This window comes from Lonchura striata, chromosome 6, assembly GCF_046129695.1.
Source record: "Lonchura striata isolate bLonStr1 chromosome 6, bLonStr1.mat, whole genome shotgun sequence".
NCBI classification, from domain to species: Eukaryota; Metazoa; Chordata; class Aves; order Passeriformes; family Estrildidae; genus Lonchura; species Lonchura striata.
In genome coordinates, this window is record NC_134608.1 from 12,123,709 (window position 1) to 12,150,342 (window position 26,634).

At 41.5% G+C, this 26,634-nt stretch overlaps 1 protein-coding gene across 7 annotated transcripts in view; it reads right to left on the reverse strand.

The window, feature by feature from the left end:
• EVL (Enah/Vasp-like) overlaps window positions 1–26,634 on the reverse strand; it is a 138,335-nt gene that overhangs the window by 47,790 nt on the left and 63,911 nt on the right. For all 7 annotated transcript variants that reach the window (XM_077783966.1, XM_021549710.3, XM_021549712.3 and 4 more), the window contains exons 2-3: window positions 17,831–17,999; window positions 10,882–11,059 (exon numbers count right to left, since the gene is read on the reverse strand). In XM_077783966.1, coding sequence (XP_077640092.1) covers window positions 10,882–11,059; window positions 17,831–17,999 — 347 coding nt within the window. The remainder of the gene's footprint in view (window positions 1–10,881; window positions 11,060–17,830; window positions 18,000–26,634) is intronic.

The window sequence follows — 26,634 nt, forward strand, 5'->3', positions numbered from 1 at the left end:
ACGGCAGTGCTGAAAGATCTGACTGCAATATAATGTGAGGCAAGACAAGAAGTATATTCAGCATGACCCTTGTTGGGCAATTTCTGGACACACCAGTAAACTCTGATAAGCAAAAAGAGGTGATTTGGGGGCGCACTCACAGGCTGATGAGATAAAGTAAAGCCACCCAAGGGCAATGTTGCCTGTAAGAAAATCATTGCAATAGCAATAAAAAACCCACAGTTACTCTGTGCTCTCATAGGAATGTTACAGCACAGACCAAAAAAAAAAAAAAAGGAATCAAATGCCAACTCATCTGAAGGGCCAAATATCTATTTTCAAGCTTTAGCACTGAAGCTGAAATGTCATATTTAGAGTAATCAGAAAGATCAGAGAGATGAGAAATTAAAATAATCAGCAGGAAGCATAAGGCACATTTCCCTTTGGATCCTCACCTTTGTTACACTTTTAAAATCCCTCTTCCTTCCACAAACTAGGGATAAATAACTCATTTATCTGAGTCAGGAGTTTTCCTGCTGACTCTGCCAGAGCAAGCTTTCTCTTGGTGCCTTCTGCCTCCACTGCAAATCCAGAAACCTGTCCACACACTTGGGCCATGCATCTCCTGCATTCCTCCACCTCTCCATCCCTGATCAAGGGTGCCCCTCCTGCTGCACTGTGCATGGCAGCTCTTGCCAGCTTTTGCATTAGTTGTGCCACCCTTGTTGGTCATCACCAGCACTTAGTGCTTTGGCAGGCTCCAGAGGACAGTGAAAAGCTCTTTCTTTTTGTCCAAGTTCAGTTAGCCCTGCTGTTTTGCTGAGTCAAAGTGTTTTCTTCTGCATTTAGCAAGGATCCTGTAAGATCTGCTGGCAAAGCATCTTGAGAAGAGAAACTGCAACGTATGTATTTGTAAATGATGCAGGGGAACCTGGGGACCCAGATTCAAATCTACAGAGTCATTTCTATTGTGGATACCAATGGTACACCAAAAAAAGAAAAAGCAAATACTTCATAACCTAAAATGCCTTAGGGGGGATATCCATTAAATCCATATTCAAATGGATTTCTGACAACATCCAACCTTCTGAATGTCCTCCTGCTCCTGCCTGCAGAGCAGCAGAGCAGCACACAGGTACCTGCAGCCTTGCTCCTCAGCCTGCCACGCTGCAGGAAATGCGCCTTCTCTTGAAAAGAACGAGCAACGCACACTTAGCAAGTTCAAAAAGTCAAAAGAGGTGATAACCTCAGTGATTTTAAGTCCAAGTTTATTTTTAAAGGTGTGAAAAAAGGCAAAATATTCTTCAGTTCGCCTCTCCCCATGTGCTGGATGGCACAGCTGATGCTCACACAGCTTCCCAGGCGCTGCTCTAACCACCAGAGGGAGACCCTGGAAACCGACACTGGAGGAAGCAGAATTAAAATTCATGTTTTCTACGGAGATCTCCGGAATACTAATCAAGACCAACAGATAAAACAATCCATGCAAATCTGATTGACGGTGATTGCTTGGCAGGGTTTGGCTTTTTTGTCAGTAGAGGTGGAGCAGAATTTCAAAGGCACCATCAGGACCTGAATCACGCTGTGTCCTCCTCAGCTGGGCAGCTGAGCACGTACAAGGGCAAAGGCTGGATGCTTGCAGGACTAAAATCACCTATTAGGAGATAACTTCCTTCCTGAACTGCAGTGTGGCCCCATGCTGCTCCATTCTATCTCACACTCTGCTCCCTGCTGCGTGCAGGGACTGTGCAGCCTGCTGGGCCACCAGCCAGCAGCACAGGACTACAGCCACTCACCTCCAGGTGAGCCCTCCTTGCCCCGTGGAGAGGAAAGGAAAATGCACAATTATTGTAAACTAGCTGCCTAGCATTTAAATGGCTGAAGTTCTGTTAAATGAATCCCATTTGTCAGCTGTGTTGCTTCATTAGAATTAACTGGAGGAATCACGAGTCATTGCCACAAGGCTCTGAGGTTCTGATTGCAGAAGGCAACACAACCTAGAACTTTCGAGTGCCCGACTTGGTGAAAAATAAGATTCTGGATGACCACAGAGAATCACCTAAGAAGGCCATTAGCAGACTGTGTGTGAGCTGCCCAGGGATTACCAGCCAGCAGGAGAACCTGCTCTACATGCTTTGCTGGTAGCAGCATATGGTGATTCACTCGGAGGCTGGAATTAAGCAGACTTTCCCCTCAGCTGAGCCCTGAGAGGGTTCCAGAGCTCTGCCCCACCTCCCCAGCTGCACCACTGGCTGTCCCTGCACCATCCCCTGGTCCTAAACACTGCTCTGACCAGGAACACCTTTTTAGTGAGTGCTGTTTGCACACTGAACTATGGCACATAATGACAGTGTAGTTAGAAAAAAAAATTCAAAATACTACCAATTTTATCAGTGATAAAATTAGCCCTCTTAGCCCAGCAACTTATTCCTGACTTCAATCTATATATGTGTGAATATTTTCCTAAATTCACTTCTGGTATAAAAAAAAAAAAAAATTGCATGCAAAAATCCCATCTGTTTGCAGAGCTCAGGCAGTTAGAAAAGTGAAAATCTGATGTGCAGTGCTCATGTGAATACATATATGGACATGCACAACACACATGTATTCCTGGGAGTGCTCATTACCTGTCACAGGGAAATCCACAGAGCATCACTAAAAATACACCTTATGCACATTAGTTTTCAGTCCCTAATTTATTATTGTTAAACTAGAAGTTTAATTATCATTGTAGTTACTAATTAATTACACCATAATTAGAAATCATTAATTCATTAATTTGAAAGTTTGGAAGAAGATGATAGTAAAAATGTCAGGGACCTTTACAGTCAGTGATGAAAAAGAGAGGGAGAATGGGATGAATTTTGCCTTTAGGGACACCTAATACATAAGTGACTGTAGCAAGAGCATCTGTTACTATTTCTTGACCACACAGACATCCCAGCTCAGGTACAAAACCCACTGCTACAGATGCTTATATTTCTACTCCCATTAACAGGAAAATAATGGTCACACAATTACTAACTACTAGGAGAGGGATCACAGCTAGGGGAGTAGATGAGTTACTGTGTATAGACAAACTCTTATAGAGTTTGGCTCTTAGCTGAGAATACAGAAAGTCTATTAAATAAAAAGAAGCAGCCAAGGTCCAGCTGGATGGGGCTTTAAGCAAATTGATCTAGAGGAAATTGTCCCTGCCTATGGCAGGGCACTGGAACTAGATGATCTTTAAGGTCCCTTCCAACCCAAACAATTCTATAAATGGTCTTGAAATGAACACTTGCCAAAATCTGGCCTATACTGCTTGCACATAAATGACTGGACTTGTTAAATTCTGATAATTAATTTTTTTCCTAAGCTAATATATTCTTCTGCCACTGACTAGTGAAAAAGTCACAGTGAATCTTCTATCACTGAGCTCTGGAAACTTCTCCAGTTTGCACCACACTCAGAAAAACAGGGGTTTGAAGGCAATGGTGCAAGGGAATCTTGCTAGCACAAGTGGACGTGTGCAAGTCTCTTTTAAATCTCTCAACAATTTTTTTTCCCACACGCAGTTTCCTTCCTGAAGTGGTTTTGATTTAGTGCAGAAGAGTTCAGCACAGCAAAAAGCATCAGCAAAAGACTCAAGAGCCTTTAGGTTTATAATGCTCTCCCAAGAACAGAGGCACCTTTTGTTGTTGCAGACGTTGGACAGCAGCTCCAGCTCTGAGCAGGGGTACAAAGGAGTCCTGCAGGAAAGTGGCTGAGGCACACAAGCAACCTGTCATGGGTTTTTATCTGCATAATGCTGTGAGAGAACTTCAGTGCCATGGAAAACTTTCTGCTGCGGATCCCTACCATCTGGGGGACTGAAAAACTGAATTGAAAAAATGCCTACTTCTATAGAGCAGAATAATTAAGTAACAGTTTGATACTTCCTGACAGATGAACAACAGCAATTATATTTACAGTTCTAGCACTGAAAGGAGTCTGTAATCCCAGTTTATATATTCAAGAATGAATCAATTCACCTCCTGTGCTCCAGTCAGCTGGAGCCAAGCTAATACAGAAGGTTAACCAGTTTTACTCACTTCTTCTCCTAGCTGGGCTAACTTCTTCCTGTTCTGGTTAGAAACATGTTTCTCTTAATGTGATGTGTACCCAGGTTCCTAGAAGTTGGTTAGAGCCTAATGCTAATAATGCAAGGGCTGTGGGCTCGATCTCTGTACAGGCCATTCACTTCAGAGCTGGACTCGATGCTCCTTGTGAGTCCTTTCCAACTCAGTCCTTTCCAACTCTGATCCTGTGAAATGTCATCTATCCAATTAGGAAGCCCAGGTTAACCTGAGAAGAGGGCACCTGAGCAATTTGGCAGGCAGGGGAAGCCTGCAAGCAAGTGCCTATTATTCCAGGAGGAGTTTGCTTATTTTGGAAAGACAAGCAGAGGGCTTGTATGAGGACTGTCATCCCCCTCAGCACAGGAAAAACAAGTTTTGGGAACTGAACACAATGCGTGGTCCTGTGGCAGGGCTGATATTTTACAGATGGGGTCACAGGGGACTCCTGCCCTCACAGCCTTTCACTGGCTGCTGCAGGAAAATAAATTCCCACCTAGTTTGTTGGATAACAGCTCATCCCTGTCTAACTGGCAAAGGAAGGAATTTATTTCTATAGTAAGCAATATACTAAAAGATTCTGTATGTCACATGGACTTTTCTGGAACAGTTTCAGTGACAAAGCAATGCAGCAGATGAAAGGAAAAAGCTCATAATCTTATTTGAATTTCCCCTCCCTCTTCATTGACTTACAAAGCACAGCAATTTAGATCAGAAACCCCCCTATCTGCAGAACATTTCTGAGTGACTAAAGTTGATACTGAAACTGGTGTAGGCATGAGTCTGGAAACACTGTGAAATTTATTTCTCTAAACTGTTTTCTGGTGTTTTTGAAAGATGTCAGTCAGAAAACATTCCCCTGGGAAAACTTTTATGTTTTAAAGGAGTAGAATTTTTTTGTTTGTTTATTTTTTCACATGCACCCAATTAAGCATTGCCTTCCTGCTGCTAGTTTGGCTAGCCCTGGGTGTCTGATCACGTGGCTCATATTTACACTAGTGAGTCCAAAAGTTTGTTGTTTACAAGTTCTCTCTGCCTAGATTATAAATAGGAACAATGTCTGGAATGACTTAATTCAACAACCTGCAGCAGAATGCATACTTATGGTTGTGCAAAGTCTATGCAATCTGAAGTTGCACCCATTTTTAAATGTTATTAGTGCTCTGAAAAGTAAAATTTGCACAGAATACACCATTTTAGGGCTTTATAATCTGCAACAACACACCTGATAGTGTGGGAAATGAGTCCACACTGCAGCATGCAAAGCACCTTGCATGGAGCATGGATCTCTTTACCCCAGCACAGTTTTGGAACCAGCTGGCTGCAAGTGTGCATTGTGTTCTGTGGTGGGTCCCTTCCATTATTGATGAGCTATTTTATGTATTATGCAGTGCTGCAATAAAGATGAAGACTTTTGTCTTTCCACACTGTGTCCTCTGTGGTGCTGGGAAGTCTTGGGGCAATATTATCAAATACAAGAGACGTTGCTTTGTAGAAGATGAACTTAGATGACTGATTTTCCCAGAAGTTACACTTTACTGCCAATGAAAAACTGAGAGATGCAGGACTAGCTGTCAAAATGTTAATGAAAAAATAAGCTGAATATAACATTAGGAAAAAAACCCAAAAAAACCCTGTCTACACTTTTGTCTGAAATCCAGGGCATCATAATCTTCACACACATCCTTCACTGACAGAAACCTTGCAGATACTTAGGGCATCTAACTAGGAGAGGGAAGTATGGTACATTCTGTCAGTTTATCTGCTATTTGATGTATCAAAGCTTTATTCTTTTATTTCTCCAAAGTGTTTTTCAAGGAACTTCTTCCCAGCAATACAGACACGTCGTCACTTCTGAAAGGATAAGAGCAGAATGCCTGAAGGAAGGGAAAAAGATCTCAGACTCCCAAGAACTTAATAAAATCAAGGAGAAATGCATGTCAAATAATCCACAGTGGTGGAAAAGGCAGCAGATCTTCTAACCAGAGCAAGAGGAGTGAGGAGCAATCCTTCTGACTACCAAAACGTCCTCCCTGCAGAGGTAAGGCTGGGTCAGTGAAGCTGAAGGCACAGGGCTGAACTCTGCACTCTCCATGACCTATGTCTGTATTGTGTGGTCTCTAAGACACTTAGAACAAGAAAATGGCTTTCTTACAAGGAATGAATAAAGAAATAAATCACTATTAATCTTCTTCAAACCTCTCTCCTATTTCAAGCTTTCCTCCAACTTCTCCCTTCTTAGTCAGATAAGGCAGCTGACCTCTAACTATGATTAACTCTGCAATGATCTCTCTGCATAAGGCATTTCAGCATGTGTTGTTTACATTTAGAAATGGAGTTTTCATGTATTATAAGTCAACAATAACTATCTAAGACCCCAGGGCACAGACATCAAAAGAAAAGCAGAAGTTCACAAAACATTATATTTACTATGTCACAGGCAGCATTTACCAGCAAGACAGATCAGAGTCTTAATTCTTCTCCAAGAGGTACCAAGTCTTCAAGCCATGGAAGCCCAAGATGCCCTCAGAGCTGGTCATGCCAAGCCACAAAACTGAACACTGTCCCCTGATGCATGGGAACATGCATTAAATCCTAGCAACCAGCTGTGACTCAATGTCTGAAGGAAGCAAATAAGGAAAGAAAAAGATGAAGAATTCCTTTGCCCGTCCCCAGAAAACTGGGGAACAAGAAAGGAGAGAAAATAGTCTCATTTCCTCTCTCCTGGAAGTGTAAGCACTCACTGGGAGAAATACTGAGAGTACAGGCTCCATTAAGCCCTGCAGAAAGTTACCTTCCTTACAGGCACCACTGGCTTTCCTACAAAATTATTGCAGGGAAGAACTTGCCCATTTTAGCTTACTAATGTTCTCACATTATGTCCTGCTCCAATAACTATGCTGCTACCAGTCACTGCATTTGGTAAATCTAAGGGGATGTAAGCCCTGAAAAACATGAAACATCAAACAGCCTGTGGGCAGGATCCATGCAAAGTTCTTCCACAGTCTCCTGGGGCAGGAAGGGGTGATGCTCTGCCCCCAGGGAAACCTGGCTGCAGATGACAAAGTAAGGTAGTGACACACTACCTTGTACCAGGTAACTCATGCCAGAGAAAGGTCTGACTTCTCAAAGTGGACAGCCATGAAAGAAAAATGATTAAATGGGAAGTTGTTTGTCATATTAATGGTCTTACTAAATGACACCATTAAAGCATTGTAAGCAAGAGATTGTTAATGAGCAGGTCAGTGTTATCATTTGCTCTCATTTTGCAGCCTGGCTCAGAACCACATTTCTCCTTTTGTTTGTAAGGGAGAACAGATTAAAGAGATGTATAAGGAAATCAAAGTAATTAAGCACATAAATAAGCTGGCAGGTAAACAACAAACTAATCTAACCATCAGCATCCTTACAAAGCACAAGAATGAGCCAGGTACGTGTTCACCTCTTTCAAGGCTTGCTTTGCACACCCTGGGGACGTGCACTGGGAGAGGCTCCCAGCACAGCACTGAGAACATGGACACCTGTAGGGTGGCCAGCCATCCCCATGGGTGAGAGTATGGGCACATCCACTGCAGAAACACAACCAGCCAGGGAGTTTAGGCTATGGCTTTTCTCCCAACTTCTGCGAACTCTGGGGTGTCACACTCCTGGGAAGACACCTGCCCTGACACTGATACTGACGTGTAACATGGGTAAACACAGTCTGGCTATAGGATCTGATTCAGCCCATTTAACCTTTAGCATTTAATAAAGCACTTGGTTTAGTTTTCACTTGTGTCCCAAGCAGTCAGAACAGAGAGATCAGTGCTTGTGGTTGTTCTTGGGAATTGCAGTTTCTCTCTTGAAGAAGAGGGACAGTACAGTAATTCCCATCACTAGCTCATAATTGTGTGTTCATTTGAAGTGACCCAGTCATTTGAAAGTCATCACTACCTAAAAATTATTTTAAACTACCCAAATCTTAGCCTGCTACCATTTTTTTGAAGTAATCCAGCTTAATGCACCATTCAAAACCCCACACCATTACTTTGTGCCAAGACAAGTTATCTTCCCAAATGTAACAGTGCCCTGACTCCTTAACTGCTGAAGACATGATGCAGTCTCACATCTACTGCTCTAGTCTACCATGATTAATTTTAGTTTGTGGAAGTGGGTGGCAGAATGAAGGGAGAAGCAGCCATGGAAGCCTACATGAATCTATTCAAGTATGGGAGGATCAGCAGTACTCAAATGTAATAATGTCTCAGTGGGGAATATAGGAAAATACCTAAACATTAGAAACAGCACGTGCCAAGTAGTGCACACAGCATACCCCAAGCTGCAGAGCAGCAGGCAGGGTCTGCTGCCCTGTGAATGTGGCAGAGGGAGCCTCTGTTTTACCCTGTGGTTTTGGTTGAGCTTTTTATGAGTGTATGAGCAGTTCTGGACATACAAATGTACCCCTTAAAACTGCCATCCATCTGCATAAGCACATGGGCAACTTTAATACATGGATGCATAGATATAAAACACAGAGTTTTTTCCCTAATGATTTTTCCATATGACCAAAGCAGACCCTAATGCAGCATGCAGGCAGCAGAACGGATGGAGTATGCAGGAAGTGGCAGTGCCTGAAAAGATATATGGATATGTGTGTTTGTGTGAATTCCTACCCACATTAATTCATGCCCACAAAAGCTTAAGGGCTATAGAAGCCTGGAAGAGCAGATATGAAAAAACATTTTATACCTTATATCCATTATGTACTTTTGCTGTCAATTTGCATGCTGAGATCACTGCAGTAATGGGAAAACTTATGATATAAAAAGCTTCATTCTAATCCATTATCAATGTGTAGCTAATATTAAATGGAAATACCTCTGCAAATAAATTTCATAATTAAAAATAAAGAAAAATTGGTATTTCTGGAATTTGTTTCAAAAAATATGAGGGTTTTTTTTTTTTTTTAATAAAAGCTGAAATTCCCCTTAATCAAAATTTCTGTTTTTGACAAGTTCAGCTGTAAAGAATGGAACATCTGGCAATCTTTGAAACTTCTAACACTTTTTGTGTGAGACAAAAAGCATTGCTGAAGACTGAATGTTTACCAGACCATTCTTTTTTTTTCCAGAAAATAGTTTTTTATCTGCAACCCAATTCATATCTTTGAATGTGACAACTACAAATTCTAAATACAAGCTCTTCAGCATGGACTAGATTTTAAACCTGTAAAGCATCTAAAGCACACTTTTGGTGTGCTAAGGAAATGAATTTTAAAATACCCCAAAAAAATCAAAATGCAAATTATTGCTGGCTGAATATGCATAAGCTTCTCAGAAATTTAATAGGCTTTTCAAGTGCTCAAAAATACTTTCTTAAAAATACCTGATGTTCATTGCTAGGTGTAGCTAACATAATTTAAGGCAGTTTCTTGTATTTTAGCCTACAATCAATAAATTCTTACACTGAGACTTGTGTTTCCACAAGGCACCTCCCTGAAGCAAACTCAAAATCATGCAAAACCTTCACTCCCTTTGACGGGAACAGACAGATGGGGAAAAAGCCCAACCCAAATTTAAGGGCTTTTGGAAGAAAGGCAGACTCATCACTAGACTCAGACCATAGTAAAGTACCCAAATTTGGAGGTCTAAAAGGGGTGGGCACATTTGAGCAGCCAAAGAGCTCTGTACTCTTCAGACTTTCATGAGTTTAGGACTGGTGAATCATGGCCAGATCTCCTCATGAAGTCTCCTGCTGTGGCACAACTACAGCTGAAAATGTTCAAGATTAAGAAAGCAGAATTAAGTCCTCAGTACTTCTAAATATAGCTAAGAATTTGAAACGTCTTGATTTTTGATGAGTTTGCATTTGCCAGCTTAATAGAACAGAAATAGCAAAATAAAAAATGTGAACTCTTACATTACAAGGACCTTTTAGTAAGACATATTTGTGTATTGAAGGCTGTCAGGAGACAATTTCCTTCTGAAGAGCTGTTGTCCACCAACAGTGGACACTGCAGTAAAACCTGGATGGCAACAAGTGATGCAAACATTGACTCATCATGTTTGCAAAAGGAAAATAGGGCTGTGGTGTGTGTTTTTGCAGGAACAAAAAAAAAAAAAAAAAAAAAAAAAAAAAAAAAAAAAAGAGAGACCACACAAGGACTGCAGGACTGCTCTGTTTCCAGCCCAGGAGCTGCAGAGAGTTCATAAGCATGTAACTGAGGGCAGTGCTTCATCCAGATACCACAAACTGAGAAACCAGGACTTTATTTTGGCTCCAGTTCAAGCTAATGCAATGACAAATTCACAGAGCAGCAAACTTCACCACAAAGTTCTTTTACAGTCAATATAGTATTCAATAACCAAGGTGCCCCACACTCCTCTTTTGGAAAGGTGACCCACAAGAGTCAACGGCTGAAGCTGGCCAAACACACTGGAAACACCAGCTTTTAGTCCTATCCTGTCAGATTTTGCCAATTTTGCCAATTTTACTCTAGCTTCTGTTTACTGAAGAGTTTTATTCTGCTATCTCATATGTAAAACAACATATATACAGATCCACATAAATCAGTGGGGCTAGCTGCCTGCTGAGGCATTCCCAAATAACTATTGATTTCCTATAGTGAGTTAAGCCACCATGAAAAATGAGCAGAAAGGGAAATAAAATCTGAAAATGTGCAATTCATACCACTGCAAATGCTGATCTAAAGGCTCAGGTTTTTTATTATCATGTGTGTTATAATGGCATAATATCCAATACAACTGCACTAGGTGATTGGTAACAAGCATGTTAAAAGGCCACAGATTAAGAGAGATTCATTTACCTCCATCTTGTGAGTTCATGATATTCAGAGCAAACAGCATTGCATTGGAGAACGTGGTGGCCTCTTCTTTGCTTGCAAAATTCAAGCCATAGACCTGCCGTGCATCGCGCCATTGATGAAAGGTAGGTGTTGCTTGATTGTACTTCAGTCCTTTCACAATTGAGTAATTGATCACTACCTGTGATTTGAAACAGAAGGATAAGGATTAACAGTAGCTCTGCTTTCAGTGAGAAAAAACCCACCCAACCCTTCTGTGAAGGTTAGCTAAATGGGTAGAGGCAGCTCCTACATGGCTGTACGGCAAGGCAGTGTTTGTTTCAGTGACAGAAGACCCACATCTGGGGGTGAGATTCACAACAGTTCTGTTCAGTTCAGCCTCCGGGACTTGCAAGCCAGTTTTGCAAAATCTATTACCTGCTCGTGTTTTCTACAGCACCTCCACAGGATGCAGCTGTGCAGATGCTGCAAACAGCTGTCAGGAGCCAGGGCCAGCAGCTGTTTCCAGTTTTTGGAGGATGATCATGCACGATTGTCAGAAAAAGAGCTCTTGGCACTAACCTTGCCCTGTAGCACATAAATGTTTGACTCATTGTACCAGTTCTGCTTTCCTCCTCCCATGTGTCTGATCACCATCAGATTCTTGTGCTTAATTTTCTTCTTTAGAATCAGGCAATGACAATCCCAGACAACCATTCCACTCCTACCTTCTCCCCTGCTGTATGTGTGGTGTTTTCCAGGGAAGGGTTGACTTCAGCAGAAGGCTGGTTTTTTTGTTTTTTTTTTTTTTTTTTTTTTTTTTTTTTTTTTTTTTTTTTTTTTAATTTAATCTGCTAAATACAATGCCCTGTTTATCCTCGGGCAGGGCACTGGGACACCCAGCTACATTGTAGAGCTGGGATCCAGACAGCAGAAACCTCCACTGATAAAAGTGTAAGCTGCCCTAGCTAAGGGTGAAGAGGCAGGAGTGGGCACTGCACCACTGTACCAATTTGTACACAGAGTTAGAGGTAGACCCCACAAACCAGAAAACCTACCTTCCTACCTTTTTTTTTTTTGCTGTCTGACCAACCTTTTGGAAAGTCTTCTATTAACACTATGACTGCAACTAAAAAGCTTCAGTGTTATTTAATTAGTCCAACAATATTTTTTGTAAATGACTAACAATTCTTAATTATACCAGCAGACTTTAAAAACTAAAGATTAATTTCAAAGATTAGCGGCTCCTAGCTCTGAGTTTTGAATTTTCAGTGGACTACTAGTTTAAACTGTCAGAGAAACATTAGATGAGCACCTAATAAGGAACAAATTGTTTAACACACATTAGTATTTTTGAAGGATAACACTGTCTCATTGATACAGTTAACAGATGTCTTGTAACTTCACTATATTAATATACAAAAAATTATGGAAACCAGCAAAGAAGCCCCTAGACCTCAAGATGATTACAGAAATACTCTTATTTGTAGGATGCATTTACTTACAGAGCCAGCATTAGAGAGTGATGTAGAAGATTGTCTTTGAATCCTTGGTCTAGCTTTAGGCACAAATATGATGGTGCAGCTGCTGCACTCAAACCAGTATCATTACTAAGGCTCCATGAAAATGCATTGAGAAGCAATCAGACCTACACTGGTTTTTTTGTTTGTTTGGTTGGTTGGTTGGTTGTTTGGTTTTTTTTGACACATTTCATAGAGAAATTCCTGGCCTGTGAGCCAAAGGAAGATGCAGCCCCACACTGGGTATGCAGGTTCCCAAGAATTAGTCCCCTGGAAATGGGAACTGCATCACCAACATGCTGTGTGGGAAGGCACCCACACCAACCAGAATGAAGTGGAAACTGGTCACAGCAGATGCATTGAACTTCCTCTTGTATCTGACAGCTTGGGTAGCCTTTTCTCCTTGAAAAATTGTGACATCACCCCCATTCTTCTACTGAGTATTGGGAGAGCCTGTACCAGTGTTGCTCACACTCAGTCTCTTGAGCATCAAGTAGACTCGTGACTGGATTTCTAAACCAACAGTTTTAACATGGACCAATTTTTAAGTCTTCCAACCACTTTTGAGTAGACCAACCAAGGGAAGGCTTAGGTAGTATCTTTGATGAAAAGTTTAGAAAGATTGTGAGCTTCTACCAGGCTTTCAAAGTGAGTCTTTCTCACCTACTAACAGAAACCTCTGTTTCAAAGGACACCACTACCAAAGCCCAAAGAGCACCAGAGGGTGCAGTGCAGCTGTATAATGAAAGGCAGAAACTGTAAAAACCTATGCCAAAAATTGTTTCATGCAAGTCAGGTAAACTGTTCAAAACCCGCTTCCAATGAACTCCAAGGATCTTCATTGTTCTGAGGGTTAGATCCCTTTAATTGAATAAAGACAGAATTTGAATGCTGGCCTTCAGTAATTATCAGGATGCCCACACATGTAATACCTTATCTTCAAACTCAAATCAGAGTTTACTGAGAAATGAAACTTAAAATACCCAGAGTTTCATTTTTATCTCCTTTGGCTTGTGTTCATAGAAAATGAAAAAAGAGAGGGGATCTCCTGCTGTTGTTAAGAATGAGTGCACAAAGGTGTCTTGTACAGATGGTGTGGAGCCTTTACACGGCACATGATCATAATGAAGTGCTTCAGAGCAGTAATTAAAATAAAGAAGGTCTCCCTGTTCGAAGCATAGGGTTTATTAACAGGTGTTTCTAAGGGATCTTTACTCTAGAGCTTTGTATGTCAGTAAGAGAGCACATCTGCCAGGCTGATCAGACCAAGAGTTCATCTTTTAATCCTCACTTACAGTCTACAATAGGTGAATTGGAGAACCTGTCACTGAAAATCTTCAAGAAATAAATAATGTGTTTGTCCATGGTTCTTCCAGAACTCCTCCCTTAGAATTTGACTTAAATGCTGAACCATGACATTTTATATGCCACCTATTTTTTTTAGTTTTCAACCCTCTTTTGGTATTTTATATCCTGAAACAATGTAGTCCTAGTCAACATAGTCTTACTCTTGTATTGTGTTATATCTTACTGATATAAATGTCTGTGTTGTTTTGAAGTCTGTTAAATTCTGTATTTCAATGATCTTATATGGCAAGGAGTTTCACAGACTAGTCATGCATAGCATTATGTTGACATGTTTCAATGTTCCCATCACTGTAATGTTTAAAACAAAAAGATTTGTTTCACTTCTACCCCAGTACTCTTCTTCACCCTTTCACCTCAGTTTCAGGAGCAGGTAAAATTCCCTGGTACTGACAAGGAATTTTACAATCTGTACAAAAGCTGAACACCAAGAAGCCCTTCCTTTTGACTGTGGAGCTGTGAGTTATCAGCAGTGATGATGGTGGTGGCTGATGGGACTCCCAGGAATGGGGCTAGAAGGGATGGAATGGGCTTCAGGGAAACACCTGAGATGTGAGCACAGCCAGGATCATGGGAAGAGTTCCCACAGAAGCCTCACCACCAATACTCTTGCTTATTGAACCAGGACAAGACAATTGCTTGTTCCTGCAGAGCATGAAATGGTTCAGCAGCTTGGGCCCTGCCATGCTGCCAGCACTCAGGCTCATCTCTCAGGGAGCAGTCATGACTGCTAAAACAGCAAGGATATAAAAACTGCTACAACTGAGGGTCAGATTCTTTCTTTCTGTAGGCAGGCCTAAACCTGACGAACTTCTAATAAGTTACAACAGTGATTAATTGGTTCTTTCTTTTCAAATATTGTGGTTAGCTTATATAGTAAGAATCCCATTCTTGTTTCAGTTTTGGCTTGGGTTCACATATAAAATGTCTTACCTTCCCCAGGGCCCTCTTTCTACATTCACTTCTCAGCCACATGAACACACCAGCCCCTCAGGAGATGTGATTCACTTTTGAGTTGCACTCTCCTCCCTGCCTGTTTGTTCAGCTCGTGCCTTTGGGTGATGAGATCATGCTGAACTGACATCACTTAATGTAAAGTCCTAATTTTAAACCTTCACTTGATGGGGACTCTGGAATGGGGAGCTACTGCTTTTCAGCTTTGTGAACTTCTTGCACAGTGCCTGAAGTTCACACATGTCACCTTCACAACAGGCCAGGCAACAACAACAGCTGGCAAGTTGCAACATGGGTGTTTTAAAAGACGTGATTGCGACTGTTGTCTTCAAGAATCACAGAACCATAGAACTGCTCAGGTTGGGAAAGACCTCAGTGAACATCAAGTCCAAAATGAAGGCCTCAAGGAAACATCAAAGCTTATGTATGACGTTAAGCGATTTTTACACTGATCTGGCCTTAGCTTCAAACCAGTTCTGCTCCCTGTGGTGACTTCAAAGCTTCAGACTGCACCAGTGGCTCTGTGCACGGGGAGCACCTCCCAGGCACACCGAGGGACCCAGAGCTGGGGAGAACCGTGCTGCAGCCCTGCTGCTCTACCAACCACATTTGTCTGCGGGGAGGTTTTCAGTCACTGTCAGTTAGAGAGGGAGATAAGGTGATAAGGAGATGAGGTAAGCAGAACAAGAATACCATGTAATAAGCTACAGCACATGCACCAAAAGAGGGATGGAAAAAAGACAGCTAGACAGAGACAAGGAGTGTACAGAAGAAGATACGTGGAAAAAGAGGATGAAAATTAAAAAGGGATCTTATTAGAGCTGTAATATAAACCAATGGAATTAAAAGGTAAATAGAGTCAGGCAGGGATGAAGCCACGAAGATTACTACAGTCTTGACAAATTTTTAAGAAAAATTTAAATTGTTCCTCCATGGTATTGTTGTATTACATATTCTAAACTAGTTTCTCAACTCTTCAAAAAACTCTGTAGCTTCATCGTATGCCAAATCACATTTTAGCTGAAGATTGGTCCTTTTCAGATAAATATGTCTTTTCTGGCAAATCAACAGCTTCACTAAAGCCTCAATTTCAGTGAGATTTAACAGAACCTGAGAGCAAGCATGAAGTGGCTTGAACATAGAATTATTTTAACTGAAATTCATTTCTATTCTCTTCAAAGGCAGATACTTAACAAGCCTAGCAAGCTTATGATTCCATGTGAGACTCATATAAAATATATTCAATTCTGAATCTTGAGACTTTCAGAATGTTTCTTTGAATACTACTGTGCTGTCTTGACTTTATTCATAATACTGGATTTTTTGAAATCATATTTAAGGGGAACGCTTTGTTTCAGGCAGTTTTAGGCAACTAAGGTGACTACACTTTCTGTTTATTCGAAAGAGGATTTTTAGCCTTTAAACTCTACAGAAATATATTCTTCTACCTGTTTCCTTCTGGACTGAGATGATTTTTAGATAGCATGAAGCATATTCATAAGTTGTAACAGCAAGCAAATACAATATTATAGTTAATGCAAAGCATGCTCAAAGTGAAGCTTGAGAGATGACTTTTTCTTATGTCTTACTCTTTAAACTGCATACTCTGGTTAAGACAGACCTCTGGTACTTACTCTCCCTTGCATATATACATATTGACTGTATGACTTCTGCTTCTTTTACACCAGCTATTCATTTCCATCTTAGACTGCAGTCACATGAAAATCATTTACAGTCACCTGCTGGCCATGTAAAATAACTAGCATAGCCTTGGACAGAGCAGTACTGGCTTTCACAACTGACTAAGAAGACACTATTTAATTTATTTTTGAAAATATTTTCTATTTCTGAATGGTACTGTTTTCATATATTGCCTTTGCTCTACAGAAAAGAATAAAAACAGTCACAAAACTTTTGGCAGATGTTTCAGAAGTGCACTGCAAGGAGCTGAAAACCAGTGTGCTCAAAACCCACCTATTTTTTTTCTGCTTTTCCTTTTTCAGAATGATTATTCTGTATAGGCATGGTGTAGCAAATACATTATCACCTCCAGTAAGCAACTTGAGTAACTTTTCCAGTTGGGCCAAGCATCTTTACAGCTATCAGTATTTCCACAAGTAGATCAATCCATTCACCATTTGTGGCAGCTGAGAGGTGGTGGTGTCCTGGCTCCTGCTCTCTGGGTTGGCCTGACCTGGCTCAGCTTGTCTGATTTGCCCTGTCCCTGCCAATGTCACACCAGCAGCAGTGCTCCCCTCACCTTCCCAGCCAGCAACACCACTCCTGGCCCTACAGGCCACCACTGGCCCATTCTTCCCGATCCCGAGCCACGCACAGGGCTCAAGCTGAGCATAGGAGCTGGGCAGGCTGGGCTGCCACTGCCAACACACGGGGAGAGCCCTCAGCTCAGAAATTCCTGCTCTAAAATGCAGGTAATGCACCACTACTCCACTCAAGTACACTTCTGTTTGGGGTCCAGCTGTGACACTCGGTTAGGGAGCTCTGATGGCACGTGCTGCCCAGCACACCTCAAACCAGGAGCCACGCTGTGGCAGCCCTGGTGAGCATCGTGCTTTGGTGGCCAGCGGGCTCTGATCCCAGTTCTGATTATCTAAATCCCATATTATTCCTTTAATACACAAGGAGGTCCTGCAAAATTAGTCCGCTGTAAATCAGATCACAGTGTGCACCTAGGATTTTAAACTGCATTACAAGAAACTAGTTGCTTATCACAGCAATGTAACAACCACTCTTTGTGGGACAGGAGTGCAGGACAATTGATTTTTATTTCTATTTTTAATATAGTACCAAAAGCAAGTAAAAAATAATTTGGGAGGAGCTGAGAGCAAAACCTGCAGAGTCAGTAAGATTCATTTCACAAGAAAAAATGTAAGGGGCAAGAAATAACATCTAAATTTCTTTAGCATCTACCAAACAGTCATTTTTGCAAAATAAGCAGTAATAATTAATTATATATTGTGTGTGCAAAAAATTATACAAAACCTGAATCACTGGAGTATACACAGACTTGTAGGCACCATGCAGGGAGCAGGAAATGTTACATTAGGTATAGAACTGAGGTTACTAAATGAGATCAAAGGTTAATTTACAGGAAACTTGATATAGTTACTCACTTGTTGATCCTGCAGTTTAACTCCAACTACCCTGAAGGTATTTGTGGCCGTGTTGTGGTAGATGTTGATTCTGCTGAATCCCTGCTGTCCAGGTTTGATTGGCACCCATTTCTTACTGGTATCATCATAGACCATAACTGAAGCTCGGGCTTGGCAAATACTCTGTTCACTGGGGAGAAAAGCAAACAAATCAGGAAAGAAAAGAGTGAATTTGCTGCTTATTGCTTATTACTTAAAACGTCTAAAGGAAAAAACCCAACAGAAACTATCAGTACTTTCAACATGTGTTTTATAAGAGATCTGCTAATCCTTTCAATGGGATCTGTTAAATTAAAGCTGACATGTTATGTGTTCACAGACTTTAAAAACCTCTTGTATGCTGCTGTTTTGAACCAATAATCTATTTTATATAAAACATTAAGCCCTGAGAAATAACCTGCATCACATAAACATTATGAAAACTGTCCAACAGCATGAATGCTCTATTTATTTTATGTATCTATTGGCAAGCAAAGCCTTTTACATTTGCATGAAAACCTACCAATATTTCACAGCTTGCTGACAAAACAAACGTGACACCCACAGCTGAGTTATACATTCAAAACTGGAAGCAAGCAGACCTTGAAGCAAAAGCCATGTTAGGTAAACTGAAGAAATCAATTAAGTTAATCCAGCTGACGCCTAATACCCAGACCCACTGACGCACTTAGAAGTCCCAAAATACACGGAGCAAAACACACAGGAACAGTTTTTTTCTTCATCCTAGTAGCAAAGAAAGTGGGGAAGGGAAACCCACAAATGTGGATGCACACCAGCATTGAAGTATTTGACCACTATTTTGTATAGTGTAAATAACTATTTTTCTCCTTTACACAGAAATTCCTTAATACATTACATTTACGAATCATATCCTGGCTAATAAACATATAGAGAATCATAATAAAGCACACCCTTCAAGGGCAATAAATGCCACTGGCAAATGCTGTCACATGTCAATACAGGCCAGAATTTCAGTTCCACTCTCCTGACCTCCAAGCCAGTTTTCTTCTACCAGGGGAAATACAAGTTGAAGAAAAAAATGAATCCTGCAAATTTTGGAGATGTGAGATTTTTAAATGTAACAGGGATTTTCAACAAGCAAATAGTGCACCTTATGGTGCATTTATGATTCAGTTAGTGCACCGAAATGAAACTGCTGGGATCTATCCTGCAAAAACTTTAAGTTCATGACTGTCCTGTTAACATTAGATCCATATATAGATATATATACTTCCCTTCCTCAGCCCAAGCCATATTAAATAATTTTTGACAATGCAATAGCAAGTGGTTAATCTGCTTTGCACACAAATCCTTTTCCTCCCTCTTTGTTTGGGTTTGCCTCCCTAGCATGCACACACACAAGAAAAGGAAAAGCTCCTGGGTGATGCCAAACCATGTTGCTGCACTGCCACTGTGCCAAATGACACCACTCATAAATTTTACCAACTGCTGCACATCCAAGCCTGCCTGACCCCATCACTGTCATCATTTTAATGAAAGGGAGCACGGTACTTCAAGTATTAAGAGGATCTGGGTTGATTACAGCAGTAATTTTCAATCTTCTCTGATTTGTGGGTTTCAAAAAGATTTCCAAGGCAGATGTATCCCCCATGGTACACTAAAGCCTACTGACTCTGTCTTGTTTTGTCAATCACTTTGCATAGCCTCCAGGTAGCCCACAGACCTCCTCCAGGCTGTGAGTAAGAGCCTGGAAAGTCCTCACAGCATTTATAGAGGGATCAGTGATGCCAGCAGATATCTCTATAATGAATAAGGTAGGAAAATTCAGAATAAATTGTATTTTTATTATGTATCATAGAAACAGCTAAATTCTGTTACCAGAGCAATATATTCAGATCAGAAGGACAAAACATTATTTTATTTATATTGTTCAGAATTCATAAAATCCAGCTCATCCACCAGCTGCTATTGCTTTGTGAGATACCTGGAGAACAGCTGTGCCTTTGTACTTACCCAGCACACACCTCTCCCTCCTGTTTTTTAAGGTAAGCTAATGTCTTGTGGCAGCTCCTCCATATCTGACACGAGCAGCTGAGGGATTTGAGCTCCTTCCAGCCTGCCTAATCCTCCAACTGCTGCAGGAGCTGCAGCCTGGCAGCAGTGGCAGCATTGCCTGCATCCTCCAGACCTGCTGGGGGACACTCAAGTCTGCCTTGGATTCACAAAGAGGGAGAATGGGAGAGAAATACACCAGCAAACAGCACCTACACTGGATTGCCCTTGTCATATAGAAGTGGAAAGGCTAAAAATAATCCCCAGCGCTGTCTCCTAGATGGATGGTGGCCACCTGCCTTTGCTAGCAGGTGTCCTGTGCCACCTCCAGCTCCAGAGGTGGGGGAGCATCAGCTGCCAGGGCACAGCAATGCCCTGCCAGGGAAATGTTGTTCCTGGGAGAGTCCCACCCAGCCAGTGTGACACCACATCCTTCTCCCCAAGCCTTGCCAAGCACAAGCTCTGCTGTACACTAAAGCAAGCAAGAGCACATCACTGGCTTCATCAGAGCAAGCCTAAAACCCAATACTGTCTCCATTTCAGATCAATTTTGGAATCCACGGTTACCACGAGCTGCTAAATCAATCAAAATTAATTATCATTACTTACAACAAAGAGACTACACCTAACCATCAGACATGAGGGCCTTAACACAGCATTACTCACAATGCCATACCCACATCCCACATACAGCAGCTTTGCCTTCAGCTTTGCTGCCACCAAAATCAGCAGCAAAGGACCTGCAGCTGCCCTGTGGCTGAAACACAGATGCAGCCCCCAGGAGCAGTGTTTGATGCACGACAACCAATTGTTACTGTGACACAGAGCAACACCACATCAAGCTCCATCCCTGCTCTCCTGCACTCAATGGAGGTTTTTAATCATTCATTTAAATGGAAACAGGATTGAGCCTGTTATCTGGCCTCCAGTGAAATAACAGAAAGGAACGTAAAACAGCACACCAGGGGAATCCTTTCCTGCAAAGCACTTCATCAATCTTTCAACATCCAAAATGCCTCCAGGGACCCATTGCTAGCGTGCTGTCTCCCCCCAAATGGAGTGAGACAACTCCAAGAGTTTAGTAACTCTTTATCCTGAAGACTTTCTGCTCTTCCTATGCATAAAAGCCACAATTGTCCCACTGCTGCTTTAAGAGGCTTCTCTGTAAACAGCCCAGAAAATGTTCCCTTTATAAACCTGAGAATCTTTGTATTACTCTCTGTACATTATTTTAATCACAAGTCAAGCACCAGTGGTTTCATGAAGGTCTAGCAAAATTTTTGGTGATTCTTAGGACCATACATCACTGATACTTATGTCAACTACATGTGACAGGTAATAAATGTGCTCAGTAACACAATTCTGAGTAGCCACATTCCTCCACGATAAGAGTTTGTTGTATATTAGTATTCACTGGCAAAATTATGCTTGCACACTTCTAGAACTTGCTTTATTTTCCTAATACACCAAAGTTACCGAAAATTTGGTATTTCATGAAGGCCCCTCAAATTTCACACACATTCAAATATTAGGATTTCTCCTACTGATACTTTATTTTACATTAATGTGCAGTCAGACTCATCCACCTGAGTTCCGACCATAGGTAATTATGTATAAAAATATATAAAAATTGAATCATAGAGAGGTCTTAATAACAAAATTATTTAGGTTTGTGCACAACGTCTACTCCAATTTGCTACATTTTACTATGGGGCAAATTAAAGACATCTTATTTAAATGTAGAGAGGAGGGAGCTCCTCCTAGGAACCCCAAATCCTAATATTCACCCCTGTTTATTCTGAAAGCATTACATCTGTGGGATGGCAAACCTCTGCACTAGTACTATTTGTTTGCCTGAAGTTAAAGAAAGTCTGCTTAGTTTTGTTCCCAGGTGATATCTGAAATCAAGTATTTGTATTTGAGATTTATAGAATATTGTTTCAATACTACAAAACTGTAAATTAAGAAAAAAAGTTTGCGGATAATATTGTTTGTTTCATTCTGTGTGACACATTTTGACCCATTATCATCCATCTCTTCTGTTTAATATTCATCTTCAAAAATCAGCAGATTGGTTAAATTGGATTGAACCCTCTTGAAAGGGTCAGCATTGACCTTTCTTGCCCAGCCTTGGTGAGAGTGGGCAGCCACTTCAAGCCAGTGCTGCAGGGAAAGTGCTTTTGTCCTGGAATAACAGTCCTCTCCTCTTCCATCTGTTCAGAACCTGAAAAATACAGTCCTTTCTTCCTGGTTTCTAGTAAGCATATGATTACCAAGATCTATAGCCAAAAAAGAGCCACAAATGGAATAGGTAACACCTGGAATCTTGGGAAAATACCTGTATTTTTTGTGAATTATCACATGACAGTGCGGTGAGTTGACATGACCTAACCCAGTGGGTTATCCAAATATAGAGGCAAAAAGCTCAGGCTGGAACCTGCTGGAACCAGCACCTGCTCCTGGTTGCCTGCCTGTGCAGAGGGACCTGCCCAACAGTGTTGTCCTTACTCCAGCCAGCCTGAAGTGAAGCCCAGGTCCCAGAGAAGCTGCTATTCTTTGGTCTCTGTTCAGGCTTGCACATTCACCTTGCAGATCTTTTGGTGCTGGAGTTTGTCTGCACTGCCAGTGGGAGATAAGCCTTTTGCACTGAGCATCTGCTGAAGGTGCCTGGCCATCACCTTTCTCCACTGTTAAACTCTAACATCTAAGCAGTTTAATATTAAATAATTGCAAGAAAATAGTAAAAATAAGAATGTACAAGTAATGCACAAGTAATTTAGCACATCTTACTCTACTCTAAAAAACCTGTCACAGAGAATAAACAGGAAAAGGAGAGCAAACCATAATGTTTGGAGGAAAGTCAGGCTCTGGAGTGTCTCTAATGCTTTTCCCTCTCATTCCAGACAGAGGAAAAGTCAAGAGGCCAAGCTGCACTGTGCTCCTTCACTGACCTGTTTTCTCTACTTACACCATTATCCTCTTATGAATAAAACTTTTGCAGAGCTTGGTACTGAGTGACTGAGCCAGTTCTCACCAGCAGCCCCATGCAGAGCCTGCCACGGCACAGGGTTATCCCAGTCCTACCCTAGAACCCCTGTCCAGCACCAAACCAGCCAGAGGTCACACCTCTGGGGCAATGGAAGAGGTTTAAAATACTTTCTCCTAAGGCCAGGACAAGATCATTGAAGGGTCACCAAATCTTGCTCACAAAAGGTGTAACAAATATCCACGACCAGCTAACTTTGGGACCAAATACCTAATTCTATGGGCTTTACTCCAGCATGCCAGGGGGACCTGGACACTTCCACTACTCTTCATATTTACAGACACAATTGTGTCCTTGGGACAGACACTTCCTCAGCGTAAGCTCTTTCCCTCTGAAAGCTCCCTGATAGAAATCAAGATCTCATGCTTTGAACCCATTACAGTTCTACCTTGTATCAAACTGCTCTGATCTTCAAAGATGCTCTTTTCTTGTATTCATAGAAAAGGCAAATAGCTATTTATACAAACATTTATCTTATTTTTCATTTCCAGCTCCCGAACATCCCCCTCAATATTTATATGATTAATAATTAAAGTCATTTTAGACTGATCTAATCACTCTTATTGGTGTGAGAAATCATTGATATTACTTAGCCTAGGCTTGCCTTACTTGAGAATGAAACCTCAGCCCAGAGAATGTGGGAGATAGTGCACAAGTAATTTAGCACATCTTACTCTACTTGTCCACTGAGTCTGCCACAGGAAGTCACATTTGTGCGGTTAAACGTGACAGGAAAGAAATTGCTGATGCTGATTTAAGAAGCTGACAGAATACTCTTAATGTCAGCTTAAACAGCTAATGTACATCCAAAATCCTGTATATGGGGATGTGTGATCTGTGCAGGACAGATCCCTGTTAACCTCAGAATTAGCAAGCTACAAGTCATGCTCCTGCAGCATTTTAGAGTGTACTTCTAACAGTAATATACTAATTTTCTGAACATTTTAATAGCTTTCACTTTAATAAATATAATGACTGGGATGCAGCGAAAGTGTTTCAGTAGTAACCTGAAACAATGAACATTTCTCTCTGACCACTGGATTTAGAGAACAAAAAACCTGGGACACCCTCTGAACACAAGACAGGTCATTTGTGCTTACACAGAGACCACAGCTGAGATCTGAGCTCGTTACAGAAAAAGGCTCTCCAGCCTTCCCACCAGAGTCACCACCAACTCTGCTCATGACCCCACTTCTTCTTTGGTGCCTCATTTCTCCAGCACAATGTCAGTCATACTTGTGACTCTTGGGACCCCCTGTTTCAAAGTCTACTTCCCTCTACAACCAAAGTTGCAGCACAGCCGGTGTCACCATCATTCACCTTTGTCCCAGAGCCCTGAAGAACTTCCTCAAGCAATGCAGCAAGACCTCATAGTGAAAATACAGCATTTAGCCCTTGATTGCACAAAAGGGCAGCCCCATGGGGGCTTTATATCCAGAAAGGCACTTTTAGTCCGCAGTGACATGCAAATGCTTGACTATTGTATAGCAGATATTTAAACAGTAGCAGCCACACTCTCATATAGATATATATAATATGGAGGTGCCACTATGACTACCTCCACTTGTTTTCTGACTCCATTTCCTGTAATTCCCTGAAAACCCAACCCATGGACCCACTGGTCAGAAGTTCTCAATTTGCACTTGCTCCTGGTTGCCTGCCTGTGCAGAGGGACCTGCCCAACAGTGTTGTCCTTACTCCAGCCAGCCTGAAGTGAAGCCCAGGTCCCAGAGAAGCTGCTATTCTTTGGTCTCTGTTCAGGCTTGCACATTCACCTTGCAGATCTTTTGGTGCTGGAGTTTGTCTGCACTGTCAGTGGGAGATGAGCCTTTTGCACTGAGCATCTGCTGAAGGTGCCTGGCCATCACCTTTCTCCACTGTTAAACTCTAACATCTAAACAGTTTAATGTTAAATAATTACAAGAAATAGTAAAAATATGAAGCCTCCTTCGTGAGCAGCTCCCAAAAGGACTGGCACTGTTAAAGTCATGACACACCTGCAAGACAAATACGTATCTTACAGAGCAGGAAATGGAAATATTTGTACTTACAGGGTGATCAAGAGTAAGAGTAAGAACACCAGTTCACCTCCATAAGGAAGAAAATTCAAATGTTACTTTCTGATAGGAGTAAGACATTAATTTTGAATTCTCCCTTACTATTGGCATACCCAGTGGGAACTGCCTTGTCCAGTATCTGCTGCAGATACCCAGAGCAGACATATCAGCTGGAATCCAGAGAAGAGACAGTTTATGAGGCACCCAGGTTGCTCACTAAGCCAGGACCTTGGCAGATGAGTTGCTAAATTTGGGAACATGCACACAATCCTGGCGTGACCAGAGAAACTTGCATAACCTTCTGTCACCCCTCAATGCTCTTGAGCATGGGAAAAGTGAGTAGAAATACAAAAAAATTATACAGTATGCAAAACATGACTGCAGAGGAACAGATACTTCACCTGGGTCTGACTGTCAGCTCAGAACAGCTCAGTCCTCAGCACTGCCAGCCCAGGTCTGGGAGTGCCCTGACCTCTCAGTGTCTGCCACGGCACTTAAATAGCACATCTGCCAATCAGTGCAGATTTGGGGCCAGCAGAGAGGCCACAGATTGATGCCCTTGTAAGCCAGCACATCTGCTCAGTTTATGTTGCTGAGATTTTTTAAACCATGCAGTGTTGTTAATTTTAACCCGTCCCTCTTCTGTCAGGTTTTGCAAACTGAAGCGTAAGAATTCAAATGACTCTAAGGGGAACTCCAGTTATCAGCATCTCAACTCAGCACCTTAAGAAATGCCTAAAGAGATCTGCTTTGCAAAAGGCACTTCACTGAGGAAGTGGTGTGATTAAGCAAAGTGCCACTGCTGCCGGGCCATGCTCCAGGAAAATTTTCCTTCCAAGTTCCAACAACTGACTGCTAATGGAGTCTCCTAATGGAGGAACTTCAGTGCTCCATTAATACTCTGAATCATGTAAAATTTCTTTCTGTGAAGTGGGGCTCACTTCCAGATTTTACACACCACCTTGAAGATACACTTTTGGAGTTGCTAAAAGTAAATGCTTAGAAGTTCCTAAAAATTAGTCAAGTAAATGGCCTGGAGAAACACCAGGAACTCAAATACACAAAAAACAGTAAAAAAGCAACTCGACTGGATCAGGTTGCTATTAATATAAACTACTTCCCTTCCCCCTTAAATTACAGAAATAAAAGCAAGAAGTACCTAATCTTGTAAAATATGAATTATGCAAAACCCAAAACTGAACTGTCAAGTGAAAATACATGACTGAGGGCTCTCACTCATGGGCCAACCATATCTGTATTTCAGGAGAAGGATATCTTAAAAAAAGGCTTTGAAAGATCACAGTCATAACTAATGACCAGGAAAGGCAGACTCAAAAGTGAATAGAGGAAATCAACATAAAGATCTTTCATTAAAGCTGGCATCACTTTGCCTTGGTTTCCATTCAATCCCAGCAGAAATGTAAATAAACCTGTGACAATTCCCATCCAGCTGATGGAGGCAGGAGTGAAGAAACACTCGCTTCATCAAGTCAGCTTCTCCCTCACTACCAGGGGATGCATATTAATGTAGCATTGCCATAAAAGCTTAATTACAATTTTATACAATTATAAATTATCCTATCAGGCTATAACCAAAACACAAACCTTCTGTGTTTATCACAAGATGTGCTCTCCTTCACATCCAGTCA